This window comes from Bos indicus x Bos taurus, chromosome 8 (assembly GCF_003369695.1).
Source record: "Bos indicus x Bos taurus breed Angus x Brahman F1 hybrid chromosome 8, Bos_hybrid_MaternalHap_v2.0, whole genome shotgun sequence".
NCBI lineage: Eukaryota > Metazoa > Chordata > Mammalia > Artiodactyla > Bovidae > Bos > Bos indicus x Bos taurus.
Genome location: NC_040083.1, coordinates 39680740 through 39708241, shown reverse-complemented (window position 1 = coordinate 39708241; position 27502 = coordinate 39680740). Strand labels below are relative to the sequence as shown.

At 38.1% G+C, this 27502-nt stretch overlaps 1 protein-coding gene across 10 annotated transcripts in view; it reads right to left on the bottom strand.

The window, feature by feature from the left end:
* The window catches only part of SPATA6L (spermatogenesis associated 6 like), a 99322-nt gene that overhangs the window by 57245 nt on the left and 14575 nt on the right, over nt 1-27502 (bottom strand). For 7 of the 10 annotated variants that reach the window (XR_003512228.1, XR_003512227.1, XM_027549358.1 and 4 more), the window contains 4 exons: nt 15114-15238; nt 9330-9407; nt 7352-7591; nt 2457-2559 (listed from right to left, as the gene is read on the bottom strand). Coding sequence is in view for 8 of the 10 variants with exons in the window: in XM_027549358.1 (XP_027405159.1) it covers nt 2457-2559; nt 7352-7591; nt 9330-9407; nt 15114-15238 (546 nt within the window). In the remaining 2 variants the exon portion in view is untranslated. The remainder of the gene's footprint in view (nt 1-2456; nt 2560-7351; nt 7592-9329; nt 9408-15113; nt 15239-27502) is intronic. The other 3 variants (XM_027549353.1, XM_027549356.1, XM_027549357.1) reach the window with 2 other exon arrangements.

Here is a 27502-nt window from a genome sequence, read left to right as displayed (position 1 = left end):
TACTCCCTTCCCAATTTGGAACCAGTCCATTGTTTCATGTACGGTTCTAACAGTTGCTTCTTGACGGACATAACAGATTTCTCAGGAGGCAGGTCAGGTGGTCTGGTATTCTCATCTCTTGAAGAATTTTCCACAGTTTGTTGTAATCCACACAAAGGCTTTGCAGTAGTCAATGAAGCAGAGGTAGATGTTTTTCTGGAATTCTCTTGCTTTTTCTATGATCCAACAGATGCTGGCAATTTAATCTCTGGTTCCTCTGCCTTTTATAAATCCTGCTTGAATATCTGGAAGTTCTCGATTCATGTACTGTTGAAGCCTGGCTTGGAGATTTTTGAGCATTACTTTGCTAGCATGTGAGATGAGTGCAATTGTGTGGTAGTTTAAACATTCTTTGGCACTGCCTTTCTTGGGATTGGAATGAAAACCAACATTTTCCAGTCCTGTGGCCACTGCTGAGTTTTCCAAATTTGCTAGCTATTGAGTGCAGCACTTTCAAAGCATCATCTTTTAGGATTTGAAATAGCTCAGCTGGAATTCCATCACCTCCACTACCTTTGTTCATAGTGATGCTACTGAAGGCCCACTTGACTTTGCACTCTAGGATGTCTGGCTCTAGGTGAATGATCACATCATTGTGGTTATCTGAGTCATTAAGATCTTTTTGCTTAGTTCTTCTGTGTATTTGCCACCTCTTCTTAATATCTTCTGCTTCTGTTAAATCCATACCATTTCTGTTCTTTATTGTGTCCATCTTTGTATGAAATGCTCCCTTGGTATCTCTGATTTTCTTGAAGAGATCTTTAGTCTTTCCCATTCTATTGTTTTCCTCTATTTCTTTGCATTGATCACTGAGGAAGGCTTTCTTATCTCTCCTTGCTATTCTTTGGAACTCTGCATTCAGATGGGTATATCTTTCCTTTTCTCCTTTGCCTTTAGCTTCTCTTCTTTTCATAGATATCTGTAAGGCCTCCTCATTTTGTCTTTTTGTAATTCTTCTTGGGGATGGTTTTGATCGCTGCTTCCTGTACAATGTTACAAACCTCCATCCATAGTGCTTCAGCACTCTATCAGATCTAATCTTTTGAATCTATTTGTCACTTCCACTGTATTCATACTGAGTGGTCTAGTGGTTTTCACTACTTTCTTCAATATAAGTCTGAATTTGGCAATAAGGAGTTCATGATCCGAGCCTTAGTCAGCTCCTGGTCTTGTTTTTGCTGACTGTATAGAGCTTCTCCATCTTCAGCTGCAAAGAATCAATCTGATTTCTGTATTGACCATTTGGTGATGTCCATGTATAGAGTCATCTCTTGTGTTGTTGGAAGAGAGTGTTTACTATGACCAGTGCATTCTCTTGTTGTAACTCTGTTAGCCTTTGCCTTGCTTCATTTTCTACTCCAAAACCAAACTTGCTTGCTACTTGCCTGTTACAGGTATCTCTTCCTGCTTTTGCATTCCAGTCCCCTATGATGAAAAGGATATCTGTTTTGGTGTTAGTCTAGAAGGTCTTGTAGGTCTTCATAGAACCGTTCAACTCCAGCTTCTTTGGCATTAGTGGTTGGGGCATAGGCATGGATTACTGTGATACTGAATGGTTTGCCTTGGAAATGAACAGACCACCAAGGGGATGTCTTAACCCAGCAATTCTTGATTATATGATCCAGGGCCTCCCCATGGGTCCCCAAGACCTTTTAGGAACTCTGCAAGGTCAAAACTATTCTCCTAATAGTAAAACATACTCTGTCTTTTTCATTCTCATTCTCTTATGACTATATAACAGAGTTCTCCAAAAGCTATATGATATGTCATGATGACACCACTCTGATGGCTAATGTGTGCTGTATATTCTTGTGTTTTTAAATTCCTCAAGTTTAATGTCTAATGCTAATTGTTGATAGATATCATTCACATACAGAAAAGCTCAGTGTGGCTCTCAATAATACTTAGCACAAAAGGGTCCTGAAATCTAAATGTCTGAGATCCCCTGCCTTAACCTCACTGTTTCAGAGAGAACTGGCTCTCCTCCTTGCTGACATGCAATCTTGTAAAGAAGTGTTGCCTCTCCTGATCTCCATCAATTCTCTGCTGCATCCTATCCTGAAAAATGGCGAGTCTTATTTGTTAGCTATCTGTGGTGCCTTTTCAAGGAGATCCCACCAAGACAAGATGTTCTCTGCTTTTCCAACAGCCACAGCCAGAACACACTCAATGGTGACACTCCTTGGGGGAAGTCTCCCCAGTTCCTCCTAGGGAAACTCTGAAACAGAAGGCATCTCTGCTAATGACTCTGCTCGTGGGAACCCCCTCTCTGGAAACTCCCAGTGACAGGGCACCCGAGAATTAGGCCCTGAGTTTCCAGACAAACGTGTGATTCCTCAGAATGAAAGAAGACTTAGAGGTAGGATGCATTCGTTCCCATGGGTAAACTACACAGGAGGAACAAGAAAATCGAATACCTCTTCTCACTGGAAATGGAAAGTTTGAAAAGTTAGGTTTTCTTCTAGACTTCTGGGAATGATGCTGTGAACTGTTCTCACCAAAGGGCTTTGCACTGTCCACCTGAAAGGAAAGGAATGAGACCTGAACCCACTGTAGCTTGTATTACTCTCTCCTCATTCCCTGTAATACCTTTCTCCCCTTCAATCACAGTCATGCAGGTGAAAAAAGAGAAGGTTGGGAACAGATTAAATCACAGCCTCCAAGTATATAAAATGTTATAACCAACAGGGAAACCTGTTTGTCCCTACTTTCACTGAGGTTAGAACACAAAGATATGGGATATGGGCTAATATGACACAGATCATATTCTAACCACTGGTAAGGCCAGTAAAGAGCAAGTAGAGTTTGTTTAATCTTCTTTTAAAACAGGATATCTTCACATTCCTAAACACTCTGAGCAGTACTGGCCTAGGTGGGGTCCTCCCTGAAGACAAGGAATTTTCACAATGTGATCTTTCAGCCTTCCACATCCCCCTTCAGTCTGAGTGTCTATATCCTTGTAAAAAAGAACAGCGGAGACTGTATTATTTTAGTTAAGGTGACCACATTTTCCTACATTCAACAACGTGATCTGCTAACAGGTCAAAATACTTGAAATAGAGACTCTTCCAGAATGTCTATGACATACAGTTGCTTAATTTTCTTTGTAAAAAACCTTGTTTTTTATTTTTTTAATGTCAAGAAGTCATGTTATACTATTATTCTTCATTCTACTTCAAGAAATAATTTTACTAGAATTTACAATCTTGACAACATCAGGTCCTCTACATTTTAATTTTTCTACTTAAACATCAGATACCATCAGGAAATCTGGCTAAATAAAAGAGTTAATATCTATAAGCCCTTAGGAAAGAGCTTGGCACATAGTAAAGACTGTATATGAATTTGTTAAATAAAAGTATCATGTAAATTTTAATTCCCTAAGAAAACTTCCAACATTTTAAGGTTATTTAGTTCATAATGGTGTACACTAAAGTTGTGTATTTTATTAAAATATATATCAAATGGAATAAATCAGACCCAATATACTCAATTTAACTATATTTGTATGAAACTATGTTTACAGTGCTAGATTTTGCCAGACACTTTTATAGGTTACCTGAAGAAAACAGCTATCCTGTATTTTCTAGCCAAACAACATCTCTGTTCTACCTGCAAACCAATGCTATAACCAGTCATCTAAAAAGCACCTTGACTTTGGGATTTACCATGCTTCATTTCTGTGTCTAATATACAAACATCACACAGGTAATCCTGAATCAAATTATCAACTTGACAATAATATCAATCGTTAACATTCTGGAGAATAAGTCATGAACTACAATGTGGAACAGAGTTCATGAAAAACAGGAACTATATTCATTGAAAAGTTGCAGGATATAAAATTAACACACAGAAATCCCTTGCATTCCTATACACTAACAATGAAAGAACAGAAAGAGAAATTAAGGAAACAATTCCATTCACCATTGCAATGAAAAGAATAAAATATGTAGGAATAGATCTACCTAAAGAAATAAAAGACCTATATATAGAAAACTATAAAACACTGATGAAAGAAATCAAAGATGACACAAATAGATGGAGAAATATACCATGTTCGTGGATCAGAAGAATCAATATAGTGAAAATGAGTATACTATCCAAAGCAACCTATAGATTCAATGCAATCCCTATCAAGCTACCAACAGTATTTTTCAGAGAACTAGAACAAATAATTTCACAATTTGTATGGAAATGCAAAAAACCTCGTATAGACAAAGTAATCTTGAGAAAGAAGAATGGAACTGGAGCAATCAACCTGCCTGACTTCAGACTATACTGCCTGCCTGTAGACTATACTACAAAGCTACAGTCATCAAGACAGTATGGTACTGGCACAAAGACAGAAAAATAGATCAATGGAACAAAATAGCCCAGAAATAAATCCATGCACCTATGGATACCTTATCTTTGACAAAGGAGGCAAGAATATACAATGGAGAAAAGACAATCTCTTTAACAAGTGGTGCTGGGAAAACTGGTCAACCACCCATAAAAGAATGAAACTAGTTCACTTTCTAACACCATACACAAAAATAAACTCAAAATGGATTAAAGATCTAAATGTAAGATCAGAAACTATAAAACTCCTAGAGGAAAACATAGGCAAAACACTCTGACATAAATCACAGCAGGATCCTCTATGACCCATCTCCCAGAGCAATGGAAATAAAAGCAAAAATAAACATATGGGACCTAATTAAACTTAAAGGCTTTTGCACAACAAAGGAAACTATAAGCAAGGTGAAAAGACAGCCTTCAGAACAAGAGAAAATAATAGCAAACGAAGCAACTGACAAAGAATTAATCTCAAATATATACAAGCAGCTCCTGCAGCTCAATTCCACAAAAATAAATGACCCTATCAAAATATGTTCCAAAGAACTAAACAGAAATTTCTCCAGAGAAGACATACAGATGGTTAACAAACACATGAAAAGATGCTCAACATCACTCATTATCAGAGAAATGCAAATCAAAACCACTATGAGGTACCATCTCACGCCGGTCAGAATGGCTACTATCAAAAAGTCTGCAAACAATGCTGCAGAGAGCAAGGAAAAAAGAAAATCCTCTTACACTGTTGGTGGGAATGCAAACTAGTACAGCCACTATGGAGAAGTGTGGAGATTCCTTAAAAAACTGGAAATAGAACTGCCATATGACCCAGCAATCCCACTGCTGGGGCATACACACTGAGGAAACCAGAATTGAAAGAGACACATGTACCTCAATGTTCATTGCAGCACTGTTTACAATAGCCAGGGCATGGAAGCAACCTAGATGTCCACTGGCAGACGAATGGATAAGAAAGCTGTGGTACATATACACAATGCAATATTACTCAGCTATTAAAAAGAATGCATTTGAATCAGTCCTAATGAGGTGGATGAAACTGGAGTCTATTATACAGAGTGAAGTAAGCCAGAAAGAAAAACACCAATACAGTATACTAACATATATATATGGAATTTAGAAAGAAGGTAACAATAACCCTGTATGCGAGACAGCAAAAGAAACACAGATGTATTGAACAGTGTTTTGGACTCTGTGGGAGAGGGCAAGGGAGGGATGATATGGGAGAATGGCATTGAAACATGTAAAATATCATATGTGAAATGAATCGCCAGTCCAGGTTTGATGCATGATACAGGGTGCTCGGGATGCATGATACAGGATGCACTGAAATGACCCAGAGGGATGGGATGGGGAGGGAGGAGAGAGCGGGGTTCAGGATGGGGAACACATGTACACTCATGGCGGATTCAAGTCAATGTATGGCAAAACCAATACAATATTGTAAAGTAAAATAAATTAATTAATTTAAAAAAAGAAAAAGAAAAACACCAGTACAGTATATTAACACATATATATGGAATTTAGAAAGATGGTAACGATGACCCTATATGCAAGATAGCAAACGAGACAGATGTAAAGAAAAGACTTTTGGACTCTGTGGGAGAAGGCAAGGGTGGGATGATTTGAGAGAATAGCACTGAAACATGTATATTATCATATGTGAAATAGATAGCCAGTCTAGGTTCTATGCATGATATAGGGTGCTCAGGGCTGGTGCACTGGGATGACCCTGAGGGGTAGGATGGGGAGGGAGGCAGGACGGGGGTTCAGGATGGGGAACACATGTACACCTACAGCTGATTCATGTCAATGTATGGCAAAAACCACTACAATATTGTGAAGTAATTAGCCTCCAATTAAAATAAATAAATTAAAAAAAGAAAAACAGGAACTAATACTAGAAGTGTTTTTAACATGATAAAAACATATGTAACTGTAAAGAAATGAATCTGTATATATAGTATAAGTACAACTTCGTGGGAAAAAATAAGGCCTTATGAATATCAAAAAAAGTCAAAAGAAAATGTATCAAATTAAACAATGATTTTATTATTCTAGTGAACCTATGGGTAATTTTTTTTTCTTGAACTTTTCTGTATTTTCCTTTACTTTTATAGTAGTCAAAAAAAAGACTATGAAAACAAGTGTGGTTAAATTTGCCCACTACTTCCTGATGGCTAAATCTAATATAACTTTAATTAAGGACTTTTGACTATGGCATATCATTGCTTCTTCCTGCAGCCATATGTTTCCTACTTTTAAAGTGCGGCCTGGTGAATTCTCTAATGGTCTAGTGGCAAAGAATCCGCCCTGCAGTACAGGGGACACAGGTTTGATTCCTGGTCAGGGAACTAAGATCCCACATGCCATGGAGCAACTAAGCCCGTGCACTGCAGCTAGAGAGTCCATGCACGACAGTGAAAAGATCCCTCATGACTCAACAAAGAGCTCGCATGCCACAACCAAGACTGGAGGCAGCCAAATAAATAAATATATATTTTAAAAAGCTGGCCACTGAACAATGAGCTTACTATGAAAACTCAAGTAGTTTTCTTAAAACTGACGAGGCTTTAGTTTCAGATTTGTACAGAGAATGTGCCAGTCTTTGATATGAATCTTCTACTACTGTCAGTTCATTGATCTTCCTGGATAGTGGCAGGTTGTCCTATGCAGATAACACTATTAATAATTAAATTTATTTTTAATTCTAAAATTAAAAATAGGGATAGTAGACATTTACTCAGCAAGTCCTCTGTACAAGACATCTTTATAGGAGTTTCCTGACAATAACTCTAGGAAATGAGCATAATTTAATCATAATTATTATTAAATTTGAATTTCCTCTATTTATTTACTTACACATCTGTTATCATGGTCCAACCTTCCTTTATTCCACCCTCATTCACACCCTACCATTCCAAAGGACTCTGAAAAATAATTTTAGGCTCACGTGTCTTACTACAAACGGAGGTTTGCTTTCTCCAGGTATTTTGAAAGTATATCCAAGGTTCAGCTGAGCTGGTTGGTCCTGGAAGAAACGCCTGGTGCAATACGGAGAGAGTGGCCGGGACTGCATGCCTGGGGGCACTCTGTCGAGATTACTCTCCCTTGGTTTCATCTTTACACAACTCAAGGGGAATTTTGGTCCATTTGGTGTAGATAAAGGCCTTTGTGACTTACGTCTTTCTTCCTGAAACCCAAAGAAGAGACAATATTTTTAAAGAAAGCTCAACCAGAATATAACTGTATTTAACTGAACTAAGGTAGAAGATTTAACATCTCAGATTTATAAAACGTGAACTCAGGGAAGGGCATTTAAAAATTTTTCTTCAGGTCAGCTTAGTATCACTAGTAGATTTAAGCTATTAACAGTGAGATTTGTGATTTCCCTGGTTGCCCAGTGGTTGAGAATCCAGCTGCCAATGCAGGGGACATGGGTTTGACCCCTGGTCCAGGAAGATCCCACATGCTACGAAACAACTAAGCCCATGTGCAACTACTGAGCCCAGATGCCCCAGAGCCCATGCTCTACAGCAAGAGAAGCCACCACAATGAGAATCCGACATGTACCAACCAAGACTCAGTGCAGCCAAAATGTAATAAAATTTTTTTTACAAAATTAATAAAATTTAAACAGTGAGTTTTATTTGTATTATGAGAAAGCTGGAAAGTATCAAACACCTCCATGCCCCATCAGATGATTGACAGATACACAAATACAGCGAGGGAGGGAGACAGAGAGAGAATTTGGCATATACTTGGGTTCAGCGATTTCACCTCAAGCAATTTATTTTAAGGAAAAAGTATGGTTGTATGTATAGCTATGGAAATTTTTAGAACAATTAAAAACTTAGAAGCCAACTATACTGGTGAGTAAGCACTTTTCTCTCAGCTCCAAACCCACCTTTCAATTTTATGATACTGAACCAGCCACTGCAAATCCCCTTCTGCTTTCCTAGCTGTTCTGTTAGGCTTCACCACTAGACGGTGCTAGAGAAAGACTGCAAGACTAGAGAAGGAGGAAGGGACCGGGAAGTTCGCACAGGAAGATCTCTACATTACGAGATTAAAACAAGATTAACAAAATGGAATGGAAGAAAAAGAGCAATAAACTGAAAAGTCACTGTGCACATTTAAACAGACTGGAGAAAACAGTGAGTAAATAAGGAGAGACTAAAAAGCAGCTATTGCCTTCCTGAAAATTAATCACTGGTTTTCCATTGATGAATTACAGTGCCCAGGGGATTGATGGATTTGCACAGATTAATGACCCTGCTTCTTCAGTACCCCTAAATCCAAAGCCCACATTTTCAAGGTTTATTCTAGGACCCGTGTGAGATCTACAAACTATATTCATTAATTCTCTGTATCATTTTAGAAAGGATTTTGGATGCTTGCAAAATTATGGGCAATGGGGTAAAATAAAAATAGAAAGAAAAGAGTGTGAAGGGGAAATCATGGCTGAAAAAGCAAAATGAAGGTAGTGCTCAAGAATGCCCCAAGACCCTCACTGTTACCAAAAAAAAAGAACCCTCACTGTTACTAAAGGGGTGGCCCCAAATACAACTCTGACCTTCAGCCTCAGCACAAGAAAGAAGGAAACACTACTGTTGATGAACTCAAGAGTAGATGTCATGAAACAACAACAACAAAAACTAACTAGACTACACATCAAGCCTGTGATTGTAGCTTCTGGATCACGCTGTTCCACCAACTATACCATGATGAATACATGCCACACATCATCACTCTAATGTGACAGGCTGAACAAGAAATTTGACTACGTAAATTCAAACCTAGCAATAAGTCTCCAGGTTTCTGTCTGTCCAGTTGCATCTGAACTTGGTAAACCAAGCTGAGGTTGAAATTCTTTAAATTTGTAGAGAAATCCCTGACATTTCTATCTCTGGATTCTTTATTATACTTACAAAAAATCTGTTTCTATGCAGAAACACACGTTCTCTGATGGCTGTCCTTGTAGAAAACTCTATTTTAGGAGCAATGCCCTGAAAATAAAAGAAACAAATAAAATTATTGGAAAGAAGGTCTTTACTTATCCTATCCTAACATGAAATTATCCAAGAACCTAAATGCTCTTTTGTGTAGCCAGCATAATCTACACACATTGTCTAAAATATATACATAACAAATATATATATATATTTATATATATATATATAATGGAACATTATTCAGCCTTTAAAGAGAAGGAAATCCTGCCATTCATGACAACAGAGAATAAACTTGAGGACACTATACTAAATGAAATAAGCCAGACACAAAAAGATAAACACTGCATATTTCACTTATATGCAGAATCTGAAATAGTCAAACTCAAAGAATAGCTAATTAGCTAAAAAACCAGCTAATAGAATGCTGGTTGCCAAGAGCTGGAGGATGAGAGGAAAAGGGAAAAGCTAAGTCAAAGGATATAAAATTTTAGTTAGGCAAAATGAATATGTTCTAGAAATGTTATGTACAACAATGTGACATAGTTAACAATACCATTTTAAAAACACTTGTATTGGGGTATAGTTGCTTTGGGCTTCCCTGGTTGCTCAGTGGTAAAGAATCCATCTGCAATGCCAAAGATGCAGGATACCGGGTTCAGTCTCTGGGTGGGGAAGATCCCCTAGAGAAGGAATTTGCAACCTACTCCAGTATTCTTGCCTAGAGAATCCTATGGACAGAGGAGCCTAGAGGGCTACAGTCCATGGGGTTGCAAAGAGTCAGAGACCACTGAGTGACTAACACACACACACATACATATATTACCTCATTCAACCTTCATAATAACCCTATAAAGGAAGAACTATTATCAATCCCATTTTACAGAGGAGGAAACTGAGGTACATGGAGATAAGCAATTTATCCAAAATCACACAGCCATTGAGTGACAAAACTGGGCTTGAACCCAGATAACCTGAGTCTATACTTAGCCACTCTACATGAAGCTCCACTTAGCCCACAGAGGAGGAGGAGGGGCCCTACCAGTAAGGAATCCACAGTCTGTAATGCAATCTTGTTCACCTATTTAACCTCAACTCACGGCGGTGACTTACAGACAATAAGGAGGAATGTATTTTCTTTTTCATATAAGTACTCATTTTAGCATAACAGTTTAGAGCTGAAATTTACAGGCTATATCCTATGCAATCCCCTTAACAATGAGATGGTGGTAACGATGGTTAGGTCAATAATTGGATTTAACGGTAGGAATTTTTAGAATAAACATCTATTTCTGCTTTATTGACTATGCCAAGGCCTTTGACTGTGTGGATCACAATAAACTGTGGAAAATTCTGAAAGAGATGGGAATACCAGACCACCTGACCTGCCTCTTGAGAAACCTATATGCAGGTCAGGAAGCAACAGTTAGAACTGGACATGGAACAACAGACTGGTTCCAAATAGGAAAAGGAGTACATCAAGGCTGTATATTGTCACCCCGCTTGTTTAACTTATATGCATAGTACATCATGAGAAACGCTGGGCTGGAAGAAGCACAAGCTGGAATCAAGACTGCTGGAAGAAATATCAATAACCTCAGATATGCAGATGACACCACTCTCGTGGCAGAAAGTGAAGAGGAACTGAAAAGCCTCTTGATGAAAGTGAAAGAGGAGAGTGAAAAAGTTGGCTTAAAGCTCAACATTCAGAAAACGAAGATCATGGCATCTGGTCCCATCACTTCATGGGAAATAGATGGGGAAACAGTGGAAACAGTGTCAGACTTTATTTTTGGGAGCTCCAAAATCACTGCAGATGGTGACTGCAGCCATGAAATTAAAAGATGCTTACTCCTTGGAAGGAAAGTTATGACCAACCTAGATAGCATATTCAAAAGCAGAGACATTACTTTGCCAACAAAGGTCCATCTAGTCAAGGCTATGGTTTTTCCTGTGGTCATGTATGGATGTGAGAATTGGACTGTGAAGAAAGCTGAGCGCTGAAGAATTGATGCTTTTGAACTGTGGTGTTGGAGAAGACTCTTGAGAGTCCTTTGGACTGCAAGGAGATCCAACCAGTCCATTCTGAAGGAGATCAGCCCTGGGATTTCTTTGGAAGGAATGATGCTAAAGCTGAAACTCCAATACTTTGGCCACCTCATGTGAAGAGTTGACTCATTGGAAAAGACTTTGATGCTGGGAGGGATTGGGGGCAGGAGGAGAAGGGGACCACAGAGGATGAGATGGCTGGATGGCATCACTGACTCGATGGACGTGAGTCTCAGTGAACTCCGTGAGTTGGTGATGGACAGGGAGGCCTGGCGTGCTGTGATTCATGGGGTTGCAAAGAGTTGGACACGACTGAGCGACTGAACTGAACTGAAGGAAAAATTTATAAAGGGTACTCAGAGTACCTAAACACTAAGGAAAAATTAAAATTATTAATTAAAAATTAATAATTAAAAACAAAATTCTTTCTGCCTAACTTACAAATTCAGTCTTTACCTAACAACAACAACCAAAAAACACAGATTATAATCTCCCCTCAATATTCTTGACCTCAGCAGGAAAAGGAGGAAAAAAGGCTGTTAGGGTAACAAGTGAAATGAAAAAAAATATGAAAGTACGACGAAAAAGTCACATTGTACTGGAGAAAATAAATCTAATTCTTGATGAACTAATAACAGAAAATAAATGAACTGAATAATTTGTCTGACCTTCGCGTGTCATTTATTCTCATGTCCTATAACATTAATGAAAAGAAATTGGACCCTGGGCTGAAATAAAAATGAGAGAATTAGCATAATGCAGTGATTGAGTGCAAACTTCAAAGCACAACAGACCAGTGTGAGAATCCTAGATCCACTGCTCACCAGTTCTGTGATTCTGGGTACCCTTTATAAATTCGCCATACCAGCTTCCCCATGCCTAAAATGAGGAAACTAATAGTAGCCAGCTTGCAGGGTTAAAAAGGATTGAATAAAACAATACACGTAAGGAACTCAACACAGGGCCTGGCATCTAGTGAGAATGCAATGAATATCAGCCATTAGTAAAACTTCAGCAATTTGTTTATTTTTCCTTATAGAATACTTGAGAGAAATTGAGCTCTCTATCTCTTCACAAATTATTTAAAATATACTTTAACTTCATTGAAAGAACTGATACTTTACCTCTAATGCATGAAGATCTTCCTGACAGTGTTAAAGCTCTTTCTCTTATGATGACCTGCATTTATGAATAACTACAAATAAAACTTCCTGTAGATTCTTCTTCCTAATTATGCCTATAAAGTTAAACAGAGATAACATCTGGGAAAATATGAGAAAGTGTCTTTCTTCTTGTCTTGATACTTAGCTGGATACCAGCCCAATGTTTGCAAATGGAATTTATTTAATAGAAAACTTGGGCAAATCAAAGTTAATGTAAAGAGTATCTCCCACCTAATTCTCACCAGTTTTTAATCCCCTTTCTGCTTCTGAAGAGCAAAATCTCAGTAATTCACAATAATAAAGGCAAGCATCTCACAAGTACCATGGATATAAGTGATACACAAAAAACATTTCTGAGAAAAAAAAATGATATCAGTGATATTCACCAGATCTTCAAAGATTATGGAGGGCTTAAAGTTATGGCCATCGGGAATTCCGATTAGGAGAACTTTTTTTTTTTGACCATGCAGCACAGCTTGCAGGATCTTAGTTCCCAGGGAGAACTGTTGATGAATGCTTGGTGTTTGAAGTATCAGAACTAGAAGTCCTGTCATCATAAACATCATAGAAACAGGGGTTCTGCATGCCATCTATTCTGCACAGAATTCTCAAATGGAGACAATAACACCTCACTAAATTAAAATAATAGCCACTCATGGAGCAGTAACAGAAAAGTTTATGCTTCTTATAATTTACAAAGATGTAGGCCTTAAAACAGAGGTCATTCAAGTGACATAAAAGTAGAGAAAACTTTCAGAGTTTCTGCAATGTTAAAAATCATCCCAGATAATAACAAAATTAATATTTTGAACTTGGGTTCAGATAATGCCCCCGAAACAGTAACTGCTGTACTAGTAACTGCCATATCTTTTAAGATCCCTCAATAATATCAGTCTGTCACATGTACCACAATGTTCACTGCAGCATTGTTTACAGTAGCCAGGACATGGAAGCACCCTAGATATCCATCAACAGATGAATGGATAAAGCAGCTGTGGTACATTTATACAATGGAATATTACTCAGCCATAGAAAGAAATGAATTTGAGACAGTTCTTGAGGTGGATGAACCTAGAGCCTGTTATACAGAATGAAGTAAATCAGAAAGAAAAAAACAAATATCATATATCAACGAATATATACAGAATCTGGAAAAATGGTACTGATGAACCTATTTGCAGGGCAGAAACAGAGACACAGACATAGAGAAGAGATTTGTGAACACAGCAGGGGAAAGAAAGGGTGGGACGAACTGAGAAAGTAGCATTGGAACATATACTTTACCATATAGAAAATAGATAGCCAGTGGGAATTTGCTGTATGACATAGGAGCTCAACCTAGTGTTCCGTGACAGTCTAGAAGGGCGGAATGGAGTGGGAGGTGGGGCAGAGGTTCAAGAGGGAGGGGACAAATGTATACCTATGGCTGATTCATGTTGATGTATGGCAGAAACCAACACAACACTGTAAAGCAATTATCCTTCAATTAAAAATAAATAAATTTAAAAAAATATCAGCCTGTGAACCTCTTGTCAGTTTCCCCTCCATTAAGTGGAGATCATAATACCTGCCTTGGCTGACTTAAGAACTGTTATGAAGAAAATATGATATCACATGAAAAAAACCAAAGCAAGTTCACCTGCCAATGCAGGAGATGCAGGTTTGATCCCTGAGTTGAGAAGATCCCCCAGAGAAGGAAATGGCAACTCACTCTAGTATTCCTGCCTGAATAATCTCATGGACAGAGGAGCCCTACAATCCACAGCATCACAGAGAGCTGGACACAACTGAGCAACGGAGCACACACACAGGCAGCACTACTCTATTTTACTGTTATTGTTACTAAAACAATAGCTATGATTAAATAAACTGATGCTACATCTTTCAGTTAGTCTGCATTAAGAGCAGATGACAAAACAGATATATGGTTACCAAACTTATGGTTACCACAGAGAAACAGAGGTGAGGGGGGAGATAAATTAACAGTTTGGGATTAGCAGATACAAACTACTACACATAAAATAAACAACAAGGTCCTAGTATAGCACAGGGAACTATATTCAATATTCTGTAATAAGCCATAATGGAAAAGAAGGTGAAAAAGAATATATATTATAATAGTGTATATTATTACATATATATAACTGAATAATAATATATATCATATATACATAACTGAATCACTTTGTTGTACACAAGAAACTAACACATTATAAAGCAACTATACTTTAAAAATATTTAAATTAAAAAAAAAAGGAGGTGGAAGAAGTAAGCCTTTTATAACTATGTGATAATGTGAATATGGCAGTGACTTAGCCTGGTTAGACAAGACTCCCACGTCTCAGACCAATAGTGGGAATCAGCATTATTTAGCACTTTGAGTGGGCATCTCATCAGGGCTGCTAAAGAGAATAAAGGGGCACCAACCAAGATGAAGTGATCCGCCCACAAACAGGTGAGTGGATCACTTTATTTATTTATTATCAATAAAACATTCAGGTTCCAAGAATCCCTTTCCCAACAGAAGCCCAGCTAGGCACTGGTAACTTACTGGAAAGCCTTCAACTGTCTTCATGAGCACCTCCCTACACATCCCAGGGTGCGAAGGTGTCAGCCGTGGCTCAGGGAAGAGAAAGTCCCGTGTGTTTTCTTCATAGTAGGCCAACTCTTGCCACACTACAAATAAAGGAGAAAATGCATGAGTAGATATATTCTGAAAATTATGTATCTACATCATTTAAACTAAATAAAAGTTGGACCGTTGATGGCAGAGATGACACTCAGATAAAAACAGATATTTTGATCACAGCACCTGGTACTCAAGAGGCGATGTCTTCTACTACTTTTTATTTCATGCATGATTTTCAAAAGCCTTCCCAATCATTGATCTAAAGGGTTGCTCCCCAAAATAAAATAAAAAAGAACATCTCTTTCCATCCATCCATCCTTCCATTCTTCACTTTGACAAATGTTTTCTAAGGACATATCATGGGCCAGGTCCTAGGGATAGAATAGGAACAAGGTAGACAATGCTCTGTTCACCCAAAGGTTACAGTGTAGACTAGGGTTCAATAGATTCTGTGGTGCAGGAATGTCAGTGTCCCAGTGGCCTAGAGAAGAGCCAGAGCTGCCGCTCTCAGCAGTACTGATACCAACCCCAGGAATGTTTTGTAAATCTGTGGGGAAATTTCAAGGGCAGGAACCAGAGGTCAGAGTGTCTTGCAATGCCCAAGACACTCCTGCATAACTTTCTAACATTGTACAGACATTCTTTCAGGCAAGAAACCTTTTTACAATTATCTGAGCCTGGAACCTAACTGCTACATATAAACACAAAGCATTTTTTTTTTTTTTTGCACAATTTAAAAATACACTGAATTTTCAGGAATGCAGGTACCATGAAAACTAAGGAACAACTGTATTTTGCTTTGTCTAAATCTTTACCAAGATCCTTTCGGCACTGTGAATACTACAAATACTACAAAATTGAATACTATAAATACTATATACCAAATACCATACCTTTCTCAACATTTACATGTTAGCATACATCTCATTTTATTTTAAATCACTTTTCTTTGTACTTCTCCTTTATATTATGGCTGAATATTACACAAATTATTTGCAGTGAGCTATATAAAGTTGGTTGGTTATATTATCTGTGGGGCTTCCCAGGTGGTGAAGAACCTGCCTGCCAATGCAGGAGACATAAGAAATATAGATTTGATCTCTAGGTGGGGAAGATCCCCTGGAGGAAGCAATATACTCCAGTATTCTTGCCTAGAAAATCCCAAGGACAGAGGACCCTGTTGGGCTACAGTCTATGGGACTGCAGTCAAACACAACTGAAGAGACTTAGCATAGCACATATTACCTATGAATATTACTTCAATATGGTCAAAAGGATAATACAAAATACTCATCACCAAAAGATCATTTCAGGTGCAATATGATTAAGAATCACTGAGCTAAAGGACAGAAAAGCTACCATCTTAGACCCCCTTGCCTACAAAGAAGGTGCTACACAGTGGTTTGGACCAAGAACACCATCAAAAAAGTAATTGTAGTCAGTGAGGAAGCTTTACTGTTTAGTGACTCTTACTTTACTTGTGAGATGAACTTGAATGAGGGTACTTTTTGTTATCTCGAATGTACAAAATAATCAACCTTACATCAAATAATCTGATGGCTTAATGTCTTCCTACTTATTCCATTTAATATGAATGTTAGATTCTAACAAGGATCAAAGTGCAAAAAGAATGTATTCTACATTTTTCATATTTTTCTACTCCTCCCTTCAAAAACATGCTCCAGCCACAATGAACTGATATGTCTTTCCGCCCTCTGCTACGTACTTCCTCAGCTTATGCTATTTCTTATAAAACATTCTTTCTTCCTTCCCATCCTGTTGAGATATTATTTATCTTTCAAGTTAATGTCTTACAGTATCTCTAACATACTACAGACTATATAGCCCACCAGGCTTCTTTGTCCATGGGATTCTCCAGGCAAGAACACTGGAGTGGGTTGCCGTTGTCTCTTCCAGGGGATATTCCTGATTTAGGGAACGAACTTGCGTCTGTCTTCTGCATTGGCAGGTTCTTTACCACTAGCGCCACTAGCGCCACCCGGGGAAGCCCATCTCCAACAAAACAGGTCCAAAAGAGAACTTGATTTTTTCCACAAATAAGCTCTCCTCTACCTTCCTATTAGAGGAACCAGATCTAGTTAATCAACCCAATACTCCAGGCTCTATCCTTTGTTCCACTCTTTCACTCCTTATAGATATCCATTAGTAAGTCCTGTTGACTACATCTGTTGACTACACCTTTGACTATATGGACCTAGGTTGGCAAAGTAATGTCTCGCTTTTTAATATGCTGTTTAGGTTGGTCATAACTTTTCTTACAAGGAGCAAGCCTCTTTTAATTTCATGGCTGAAGGCACCATTTGCAGTGATTTTGGAGCCCCAAAAAATAAAGTCTGAGACTGTTTCCACTGTTTCCCCATCTATTTCCCATGAAGTGATGGGACAAGACACTATGATCTTAGTTTTCTGAATGCTGAGCTTTAAGCCAACTTTTTCACTCTCCTCTTTCACTTTCATCAAAAAGTTCTTTAGTTCTTCTACACTTTCTGCCATAAGGGTGATATCATCTGAGGTTGGTGATATTTCTCCTGGCGATTTTGATTCTAGCTTGTGCTTCATCCAGCCCAGCATTTCTCAAGATGTACTCTGCATATAAGTTAAATAAGCAGGGTGACAACATACAGCCTTGACGTACTCCTCTCCCGATTTCAAAAGTCTGTTGTTCCATATCCAGTTCTGTTGCTTCCTAACCTACATACAGATTTCTCAAGAGGCAGGTCAGGTGGTCTGTATTTCCATTTCTTTAAGAATTTTCCACAGTTTGTGGTAATCCACACAGTCAAAGGCTTTGGCATAGTCAATAAAGCAGAAGTCTTTCTGGAACTCTCTTGCTCTTTTGATGATACAACGGATGTTGGCAATTTGATCTCTAGTTCCTCTGCCTTTTATAAATCCAACTTGAACATCTCGAAGTCCACAGTTCACGTACTGTTGAAGCCTGGCTTGGAGAATTCTGAGCATTACTTTGCTAGCATGTGAGATGAGTGCAATTGTGCGGTAGTTTGAGCACTCTTTGGCATTGCCTTTCTTTGGGATTGGAATGAAAACAGACCTTTTCCAGTCCTGTGGCCACTGCTGAGTTTTCCAAAATTGCTGGCATATTGAGTGCAGCACTTTCACAGCATCATCCTTTAGGATTTGAAATAGCTCAACTGGAATTCCATCACCTCCATTAGTTTTGTTCATAGTGATGCTACTGAAGGCCCACTTGACTTCCCATTCCAGGATGTCTGGCTCTAGGTGAGTGATCATGCCATCGTGATTATCTGGGTCATGAATATCTTTTTTGTATAGTTCTTCTGTGTATCCTTGCCACCTCTTCTTAATATCTTCTGCTAGGTCCATACCATTTCTGTCCTTTATTGAGCCCATTTTTGCATGAAATGTTCCCAGTATCTCTAATTTTCTTGAAGAGATCTCTAGTCTTTTCCATTCTACTGTTTTCCTCTATTTTTCCTCCACCATAGTTTGGTCTCAGGTCAAAAAGGGAGGGAATATAGCCCTGCCTTTCAACAGAAAATTGGATTAAAGATTTACTGAGCATGGACCCAGTGATCAGAATAAGACCCAGTTTCCCCCTCAGTCAGTCTCTCCCATCAGGAAGCTTCCATAAGCCTCTTATCCTTCTCCATCAGAGGGCTGAAAACCACAATCACAGGAAACTAACCAATCTGATCACATGGACCACAGCCTTGTCTAACTCAATGAAACTATGAGCCATGCCATGTAAGGCCACCCAAGATGGATGGGTCATGGTGGAGAGTTCTGACAAAATGTGGTCTACTGGAGAAGGGAATGGCAAACCACTTCAGTATTCTTGCCTTAAGAACCCCATGAACAGTATGAAAAGGCAAAAATATACAACACTGAAAGATGAACTCCCCAGGTCGGTAGGTGCCCAATATGCTACTGGAGATCAGTGGAGAAATAACTCCAGAAAGAATGAAAAGAAAGAGCCAAAGCAAAAACAGCACCCAGTTGTGGATGTGACTGGTGATAGAAGCAAGGTCCGATGCTGTAAAGAGCAATATTGCATAGGAACCTGGAATGTTAGGTCCATGAATCAAGGCAAATTGGAAGTGGTCAAACAGGAGATGGCAAGAGTGAACATCAACATTCTAGGAATCAGAGAACTAAGATGGACTGGAATGGGTGAATTTAACTCAGATGACTGTTATATCTACTACTGTGGGCAAGAATCCCTTAAGGTCCAGCTCTCATAATCATATTTGACCACTGGGAAGACCATAGTCTTGACTATACAGACTTTTGTTGGCAGAGTAATGTCTCTACTTTTCAACACACTGTCTAAGTTTATCAGTGAATGACAGATCTTGGTTTAAATGTCACCTCATTAGAAAGGGAACAACCCAACCTACAGGAGCCTGTCACTCCCTACCATATCCCCCTATATTATTTTCAACCTAATAGTTATCACGAACTGCTATTTTTGTTCAGGCATTCATTCATCATCTGCTACCATGAACGCTCCATGAAAGCAGTAACCCTTCCATTCATCATTAAATTCCTGCCAAGATTGTCCCTAGAAAGGTGTGAGCTTAGGTGTCAGTTACTAGTACAGGGTTCAGCCAAAACAATCTTGCCTGAAAAGGAATCCTACTGTCAGCATCTTCCATAGGTCCCTTGAGATATCATTCAAGACAGACATATTAAAACTGAATCACAATGTCCAGAAATGAGTGGAAACCTAGATGAGTGGGATGGGGGGAAGGGTGAGAGGGAGGTTCAAGAGGGAGGGGATATATATACTCTTAGCTAATTCATGTTCTTGTACAGCAGAAAACAATACAACACTGTAAAGCAATTATCCTCCAATTAAAAATAAAATTTACAATAAGAAAGAAAGGAGTGGTAAAGTGCAGCAACCCTGTCCCAAGCCTGTGAAATGTGCCTGGGCATAGTGAGTACTATTTTATAACTGCTTCTTGAATGAATGAACGTAATGATTAATACATTAACCACTCAGTAGGTACTAGTTCCGCTCTGTAAGACTGAGTTTCCACAACTGTAAAAAAAAGAAAAAAAAGAGGGAGACACAGACTAAATGTTCTCTAAAATCTCTGCCAATCTTATCATACATTCATTTTTTAATAATTTCTTTTCATTCATACATTCAAGAAATATGCATTGAGAACATACTATGTGCCAGGAGTTCTAGACACTGGATGGATGATACTGAACAAGATGGATACAAGACCTGTCCTCCTGACACTTACAGTCTGTAATTATTAAACAATTATTCAAATAAGCATACAATTTAAAATGATGATAAAGGGAATTCTGTGGCAGTCCAGTGGTTAGGACTCAGCATTTCCACTGCAGGAGGGCACGGGTTCAATCCTTGGTCAGAGAACTAAGATCCCGCATTCTATATGCCACGCAACTTGGCCAAAATAAATAAAATAAAATGATGATTCAAAGGAAGATAGGGAGAGAGGTGGGAAAGTGGGTGGAATTCTAAAATCAATCTTCTACTTCACTAGTTTCATCCAGGCCTTGTTTTGTCAATGAGCCTTTTAAAACACTTTCTGTGATGGGTATGACCTCCTACCTTTGTTGGCCAGAAATAGACTTCCTCATATCAGGGCTCAAAAGTGCCACCTGAAAACGGGAAGTGAAATAACAATTTCCTCACCCATTATTAGCAACAAAACACAACTTTTTAATGAAGCTCAGACCACAGTGGTAAAAAACTATTTCTAGGTTCAGACAGAGCTGGTTCAAATCGTTGTTTCAGCAATTACCAGCTATGTGAGTAAATCATGTATATTTCTTAACTTCCTTTTCCTCTTCAGGGAAATGCAGAATTCATAACAGCACTTGTCCCTTAGGTCTACTGTGAGGACAAATGACAAACATGTGAAGCAGAGCACAGAGAGTGGCTTTACCTCCCATGATCACAAATGCTCTGTGACAGCAGCCCAGCAGTGTTCCCAGCACTACTGGCCTCCATGAACATCGTGTGTTTTCAGCCATATGTTCCTACCAAGAATATGTGGATGCATGGTGTGATGCTCTATCACGGGCTTTTGCTTTTTTCTTTCATATGTTTTGGCTAGTTCTTATCACTGTATTCAAAGTGATAGTTACTGCTTATTATTCCTACATTTAGCAGGAATTAAGATAAAAATGGGAGGTCCAAGAATTGAAAGTGAGTTCTGCTATCTTTGGAATCACAGAAATAAAAAGAAACTGAAAAAAAATAAGTGAGACTGAAATAGGGTTATAAAAACAGAAGGCAGTAAAGCTTTTCAATTCTGTCTCTCTGGTTTGCTCATCTTCTAAAGATCCAAACTGCCACCCAGTGTGAAAATGACAGAACACCAAGGGGATGTTACAGCAAGAGCCAAGGTTAAAAGTAATAAATAAACATATGTACAGGCTGAGCAAGTCTAATAGGCCAAGTGAAATGTCTGAAAGAGCTCAGTGTTCTTAATAATCTAATGGCACAGATAGGGAGGTCATCAATGCCATCAGTGAGAAAGATATCCCCAGAAAATGAAACAAATGAGACTTTAAGAGAAATAATAACTTTAATAATAATACTGGTTCTAGAAATAGCTAACATTTATAGAGCACATCAGAACTGACAGCTTGTTTCCCAGTATGGAGTCTCATTTGATTACCTCTTTACAGGTAACTGAGGCTCTGAGAGTTGAAGACACTTGTCCTAATGCCACATGGCAAAGTAAGAATTCAAAACCAGATCACTGGACTTCCCTGGTGGCACAGTGGATGAGAATCCACCTGCCAAAACAGGAGACATAGGTTCAATCCCTGGTCCAGGAAGATTCCACATGCTGTGGAGCAACTAAGCCTGTGCACCACAACTACTGAGCCCACCTGTGTGCTGCAGCTCCTGAAACCCACGTGCCTAGAGCCAATGCTCTGCAGCAAGAGAAACCACTGCAATGATAAGCCCGTGCAACACAACAAAGACCTATATATATATATATATATATATATAAATTCTTAAAAAACCAAACAAACAGATCATCTGAGGCAGGAGTTCTTTCCTTGCTAATGCCTAGTAAACATCACTGCTGCTGCTGCTGCTGCTGCTAAGTCGCTTCAGTCGTGTCCGACTCTGTGCGACGCCATAGATGGCAGCCCACCAGGCTCCCCCATCCCTGGGATTCTCCAGGCAAGAACACTGGAGTGGGTTGCCATTTAAAATCAAGCTCTGATTCAGGGAATGGGTGCCAATTAAAAGAGTATGTTAAAAGCTGGACTGAATATACATGACTTATCCCAAAGTAGAAGTTTTTATTTAAGAGGTCAATAAAAGAAAGCACCAAGCTCACTGTCAAACAGGATTATGCTGCCCCACCGGTGTCTATTTGCTTTTTCCCATCTTTGTAAACTGAAGACCCAGGAGTTTTTATTGCTTCTAAGCCAAATTACTAGATTTCTTCATTCTTTAGCAAAGAATGTACAGTCCTATGCAAATCTGAAGTACTTATCTCAGAAACTTAATGGTCAGAATATGTCTTAGTGCTATGAAAAAGTATCAGACACAGTAATACTGACAACAAAATTAAAAAGTAACAATTCAGCCAATGAAGAATTGATCCCTGAGAACCTAAATGTGGCCCATGTGACCCCACAGCACAGTCCACTTGAGACTTTAAGCAAGTCATTTTTACTTAATTACCTAGTATCAAGAACCAGCAGATCTAGAGGGCTCACATGTCACCACTCTATGCCTGGTGCCACCAGCATAATACCAAGAAGTGGCACAGGGTAGAGCATTTTCTGAGTATACATCCAATAAACAGATGTTGCACAAATTAATGGATCAACCTATATTTATTTGAAGCCGAACAAAATTAATTCTATTGAACGATTCAAGTTTAATCTGACTAAAATTACAATCTGAAATTGAAGGATAATAAAGAAAAAGAAGACAAGTGTAATAAAGCCTTCACTTTGTATCTTTTATATCTGATTAATTCTAAGTTATAACCCATAACCATGCATTCAGTTTTAATACTCTCCAGTCATTACAGTTTTGAACTATTCTTGCAACATTCTCACAGATGGATTTCTAGTCAAGTAAAAAACAAATGGCAGTCAAAAATATATCTGAAGTTTCAGGAAATACATATTCAACCTATATATATTATATATATATATATATAAAATATATATGCATAGATATGTGTATATATACATATACTAAATATTAGATATATTTAATATTTATGTACTCATATGTGAGTGTGTGTTTGTCTATATATCTATATATTTTAGGATTGGTTGAATATACTAAATACATTATATATATTAAATGCATTATAAAAGGCATAAAAAAGATAAACAACAAATTGTTAATAGCAATTATTTCAATGAATATTGTTGATGAATATGGCCTTTTACTATTTTATATAATTTAGTTAGTTAAAATTTTTACCATAAGAATATTTAGCTATTGGGTAACTTTTTTAACTCACAAAAAATTAAATAAGACCTGGTCCTGCTTCTATTTCATTAGCAAACTACAATATAACTTGCCACTTATGATATATGGTTGAACACAAAACTGGGTCAAATTAAAAACTCAATGCCCTGATTTTAGCCTGTCACTTTTTTTGCTCTGTTCTACCTACCTAAGAAACCACAGACATATATAAGAGTGTCCATCCCCAGACCCACTGAGATCTTAGGGTTCTTGTCTGTTTTTAGGACCTGCCTTGGCCAATAAACCAAGAAGAAGAAGAAAGAACGTCAGACTCTGGGTCCACTCCATTGGGGCCCTTGATCTGCTTCAAAACCACCACAGTGAGCAGCGCCACAGTCTTCAGAAAAGCCTCCACAGCCACCTCTGCTTTAGCTGAGGTATCTGCCAGGCTCACCTCCTTCTCCCATGCTTTCTTAAGAAAAAGAAAATTTCACACAATGAAATATTAAAATAATGCAAACATATGTATTAAGTATCTGCTGCTGCTGCTGCTAAGTCACTTCAGTCATATCCAACTCTGTGCGACCACATAGACGGCAGCCCACCAGGCTCCCCCGTCCCTGGGATCCTCCAGGCAAGAACACTGGAGTGGTGTGCCATTGCCTTCTCCAGTGCATGAAAGTGAAAAGTGAAAGTGAAGTCGCTCAGTCATGTCTGACTTTTAAGTATAACGGATTTAAAACTTTCAGGAATTTACACCAAAATGCAATGTTTATATCCAGACATTGCTCCAGAGGTAATCAAAGGACACTGACTATCACGTTATACAGAAGGAAACAAAACAAACTATAATATAGGAAAGCGGAAACTTTTAAGAAATAAATTTAAAATGTTAAGGTTGTCACAAATCATATCTAAAAAGAAGAGACCAAAAATATGGTAAAATATATTTTAAAGAAATTATTACATACTTTTTAAACACAAAAAAATCCAAATGATAGTATCCAGCATTAGCCAGGGTATGGGGAGCAAGCACACTATATAATGTTAAATGCAGTAAAAATAATGGAAACTTGCCGGGGATCAGTTTACTCCCAGGTTTTTATAAGATATGGTTCTATCTAGCAATTCTATTCTTTACAAATATATCAAGAGAAAAAATTGTTATAAATATAAAGACAAACAAAGACAAAGAAATCCTAATGTTCAACAATATGACTTTAAGGTTCATAGTAATGCTATGGAAAATACATAGCTATTGAAAATGACAAATAAGTTACCTATATGTAACAATTTAGAGTGAAAAAGTAAAACAAAAAATATTATTTACATACTTCTTATAGACCTATAAAAGCACAAATAAATTCATGAAATTATTTTATGATATAAAAAATAATGCTTTTTGGCCTGTTTTTAAAAATTACAATATAAGGACTTCCCTGGTAAGATTCAATGGTAAAGAATCTGCCTGCCAATGCAGGAGACACAGGTTTGATCCCTGATCTGGGAAGATTCCACATGCCATGGGAGCAACTAAGCCTATGCACCACAGCTATTGAGCCTGTGCTCTAGAGCCTGGGAACCACAACTACGAAGCCCATGTGTTGCAACTACTGAAGCCTGTGCACCCTAGATCCTGTGCTCAGCAACAAGAGAAGTCAGCGCAATGAGAAGCCCACACACTGCAATGAAGAGTAGCCACTGCTCGCCACAGTTAGAGAAAGGCCACACAGCTTCAAAGACCCAGCACCGCCAAAAACAAAATAAATACATACATAAAAGTTAGTTTTAAAAAAGTACAATATAACAGTGACATACAGTTGGGGAAGCTAGTAAAAGACAATATATATGACCTTATTTACTTAAAAAATCCATATCCATATGTTCTAACCACAGAAAAGTATCAAGAAACATGACCACCAAGTATCACCAAAACATAAATAAAGGTTCCTTCATAATTTGGGAGTGCTTTTTACAAGTCAAAACTGGGAAGTTGGTAAGGGAAAAGGTAAAATGTATGGTAGCAAAGACCAGAAGCATATGTGAAATGTTTCTGAGTTTTAGGTATCCTCTCTCTTTCTCACATACACACACAGACTTTAAAATCACCAGATAATCAGCCACACTGAGAAACTCTGAGAATTGGTGTCACCAGGTGGCAGTTACTACTTGCTCTCATTAGCTCAGGTCTCTTGCATAACACAAAACAAAGGCATTACAGAATGCTTTCCTCCTCAAGTCCCATGATTCTTGCACAGAGGTCACAAACTTTTTCTGCAAAGGGCCAGAGAGTAAAGTATTTTAAGCTTTGAAAGCCATATAGTCACAACTAGTCAACTCTCACTGTAACTAACACAAAAGCAGCCATAAACACTTCTATGAAGGAGTGTGGATAAAAACATCACAGATGATGAAATTTGAATTTCATATAATTTCCATTGATCAATAAAACTCTTTCTTTCTTTTTTTTTTTTTTTTTGCTGTCTTGTATACAGGGTTATCGTTACCATCTTTCTAAATTCCATATATATGTGTTAGTATACTGTATTGGTGTTTTTCCTTCTGGCTTACTTCACTCTGTATAATAGGCTCCAGTTTCATCCACCTCATTAGAACTGATTCAAATGTATTCTTTTTAATGGCTGAGTAATACTCCATTGTGTATATGTACCACAGCTTTCTTATCCATTCATCTGCTGATGGACATCTAGGTTGCTTCCATGTCCTGGCTATTATAAACAGTGCTGCGATGAACATTGGGGTACACGTGTCTCTTTCCCTTCTGGTTTCCTCAGTGTGTATGCCCAGCAGTGGGATTGCTGGAAAAACTCTTTCTTTAAAAAAAATTTTTTCCAGCCATTTAAAAATGTAAAAACCACAGACAGTTTGGCTGGCAGTTCCTTAAAAAGCTAAACATGGAATTACCATATGATCTATCAATTCCACTCCTAGGTATATAACCAAATATAAGAGAACTAAAAACACACATACCTACACAACTTGTACAGGAATGTTCACAGAAGTGCTACTCATAATATCCAAACATTGGAAACAACTCTAATGTCCATTAATTGATGAGTGGATAAACAAAATATGGCATATTCATATAAAAGATCATTAGTCATAAAAAGGAATGAAGTACTGATATATGCTACAAGGATGAACTTTGAAAACATTTTGCTAACTGAAAGAAGTCAGACATAAAGGGCACAAATTGCCTAATTCCATTTACATGAAAAGTCCAGTATGAGAAAATCAACTAGAGACAGAAATTAGATTAGTGGTGGCCAGGGGTTGGGAGGAAGAAAGAATGAAGAGTGAGTGCTAATGAGTACAAGGTTTCTTTGGAGGGAATAAAAATTCTAAAACTAGATAAGTGGTGATGGCTACACAATCTTGTGAACATACTAAAAATAACTGAATATACTTGAAAATGGTGAATTTTATAGTATATGAGTAAATCTCAGTTCTTTAAAATGTGGAAGCCAATCCCAGCTCATGGGTCATACAAAAAAAAACCACAGCTAGATTTGGCCTGGGGGCTGTAGTTTGTCAACCCTGTTTTAGCATCAACAGAGAAGATGGCTTTGGACTAAACTCAGACACACACACACACACACACACACACACACACTCACTCACTCACTCCACAAATTACAACACCGTCAAAAGCAAATATTTGAAAGAAGCTGAGTTGGGACTAAAAAAATTATTTGATAATTATTACATAAAACTGTGAAAAAGTGGAAAGTCAAAGAACCAGTTCAAGTTATGCTTACTAATATATCAAAGCCATAAAGTTACTCTTCTGAAAGTGGGAAAAATTCAATAGACCAGTTGGGGAGAGGGAGCATGTGTTACAGAAAGC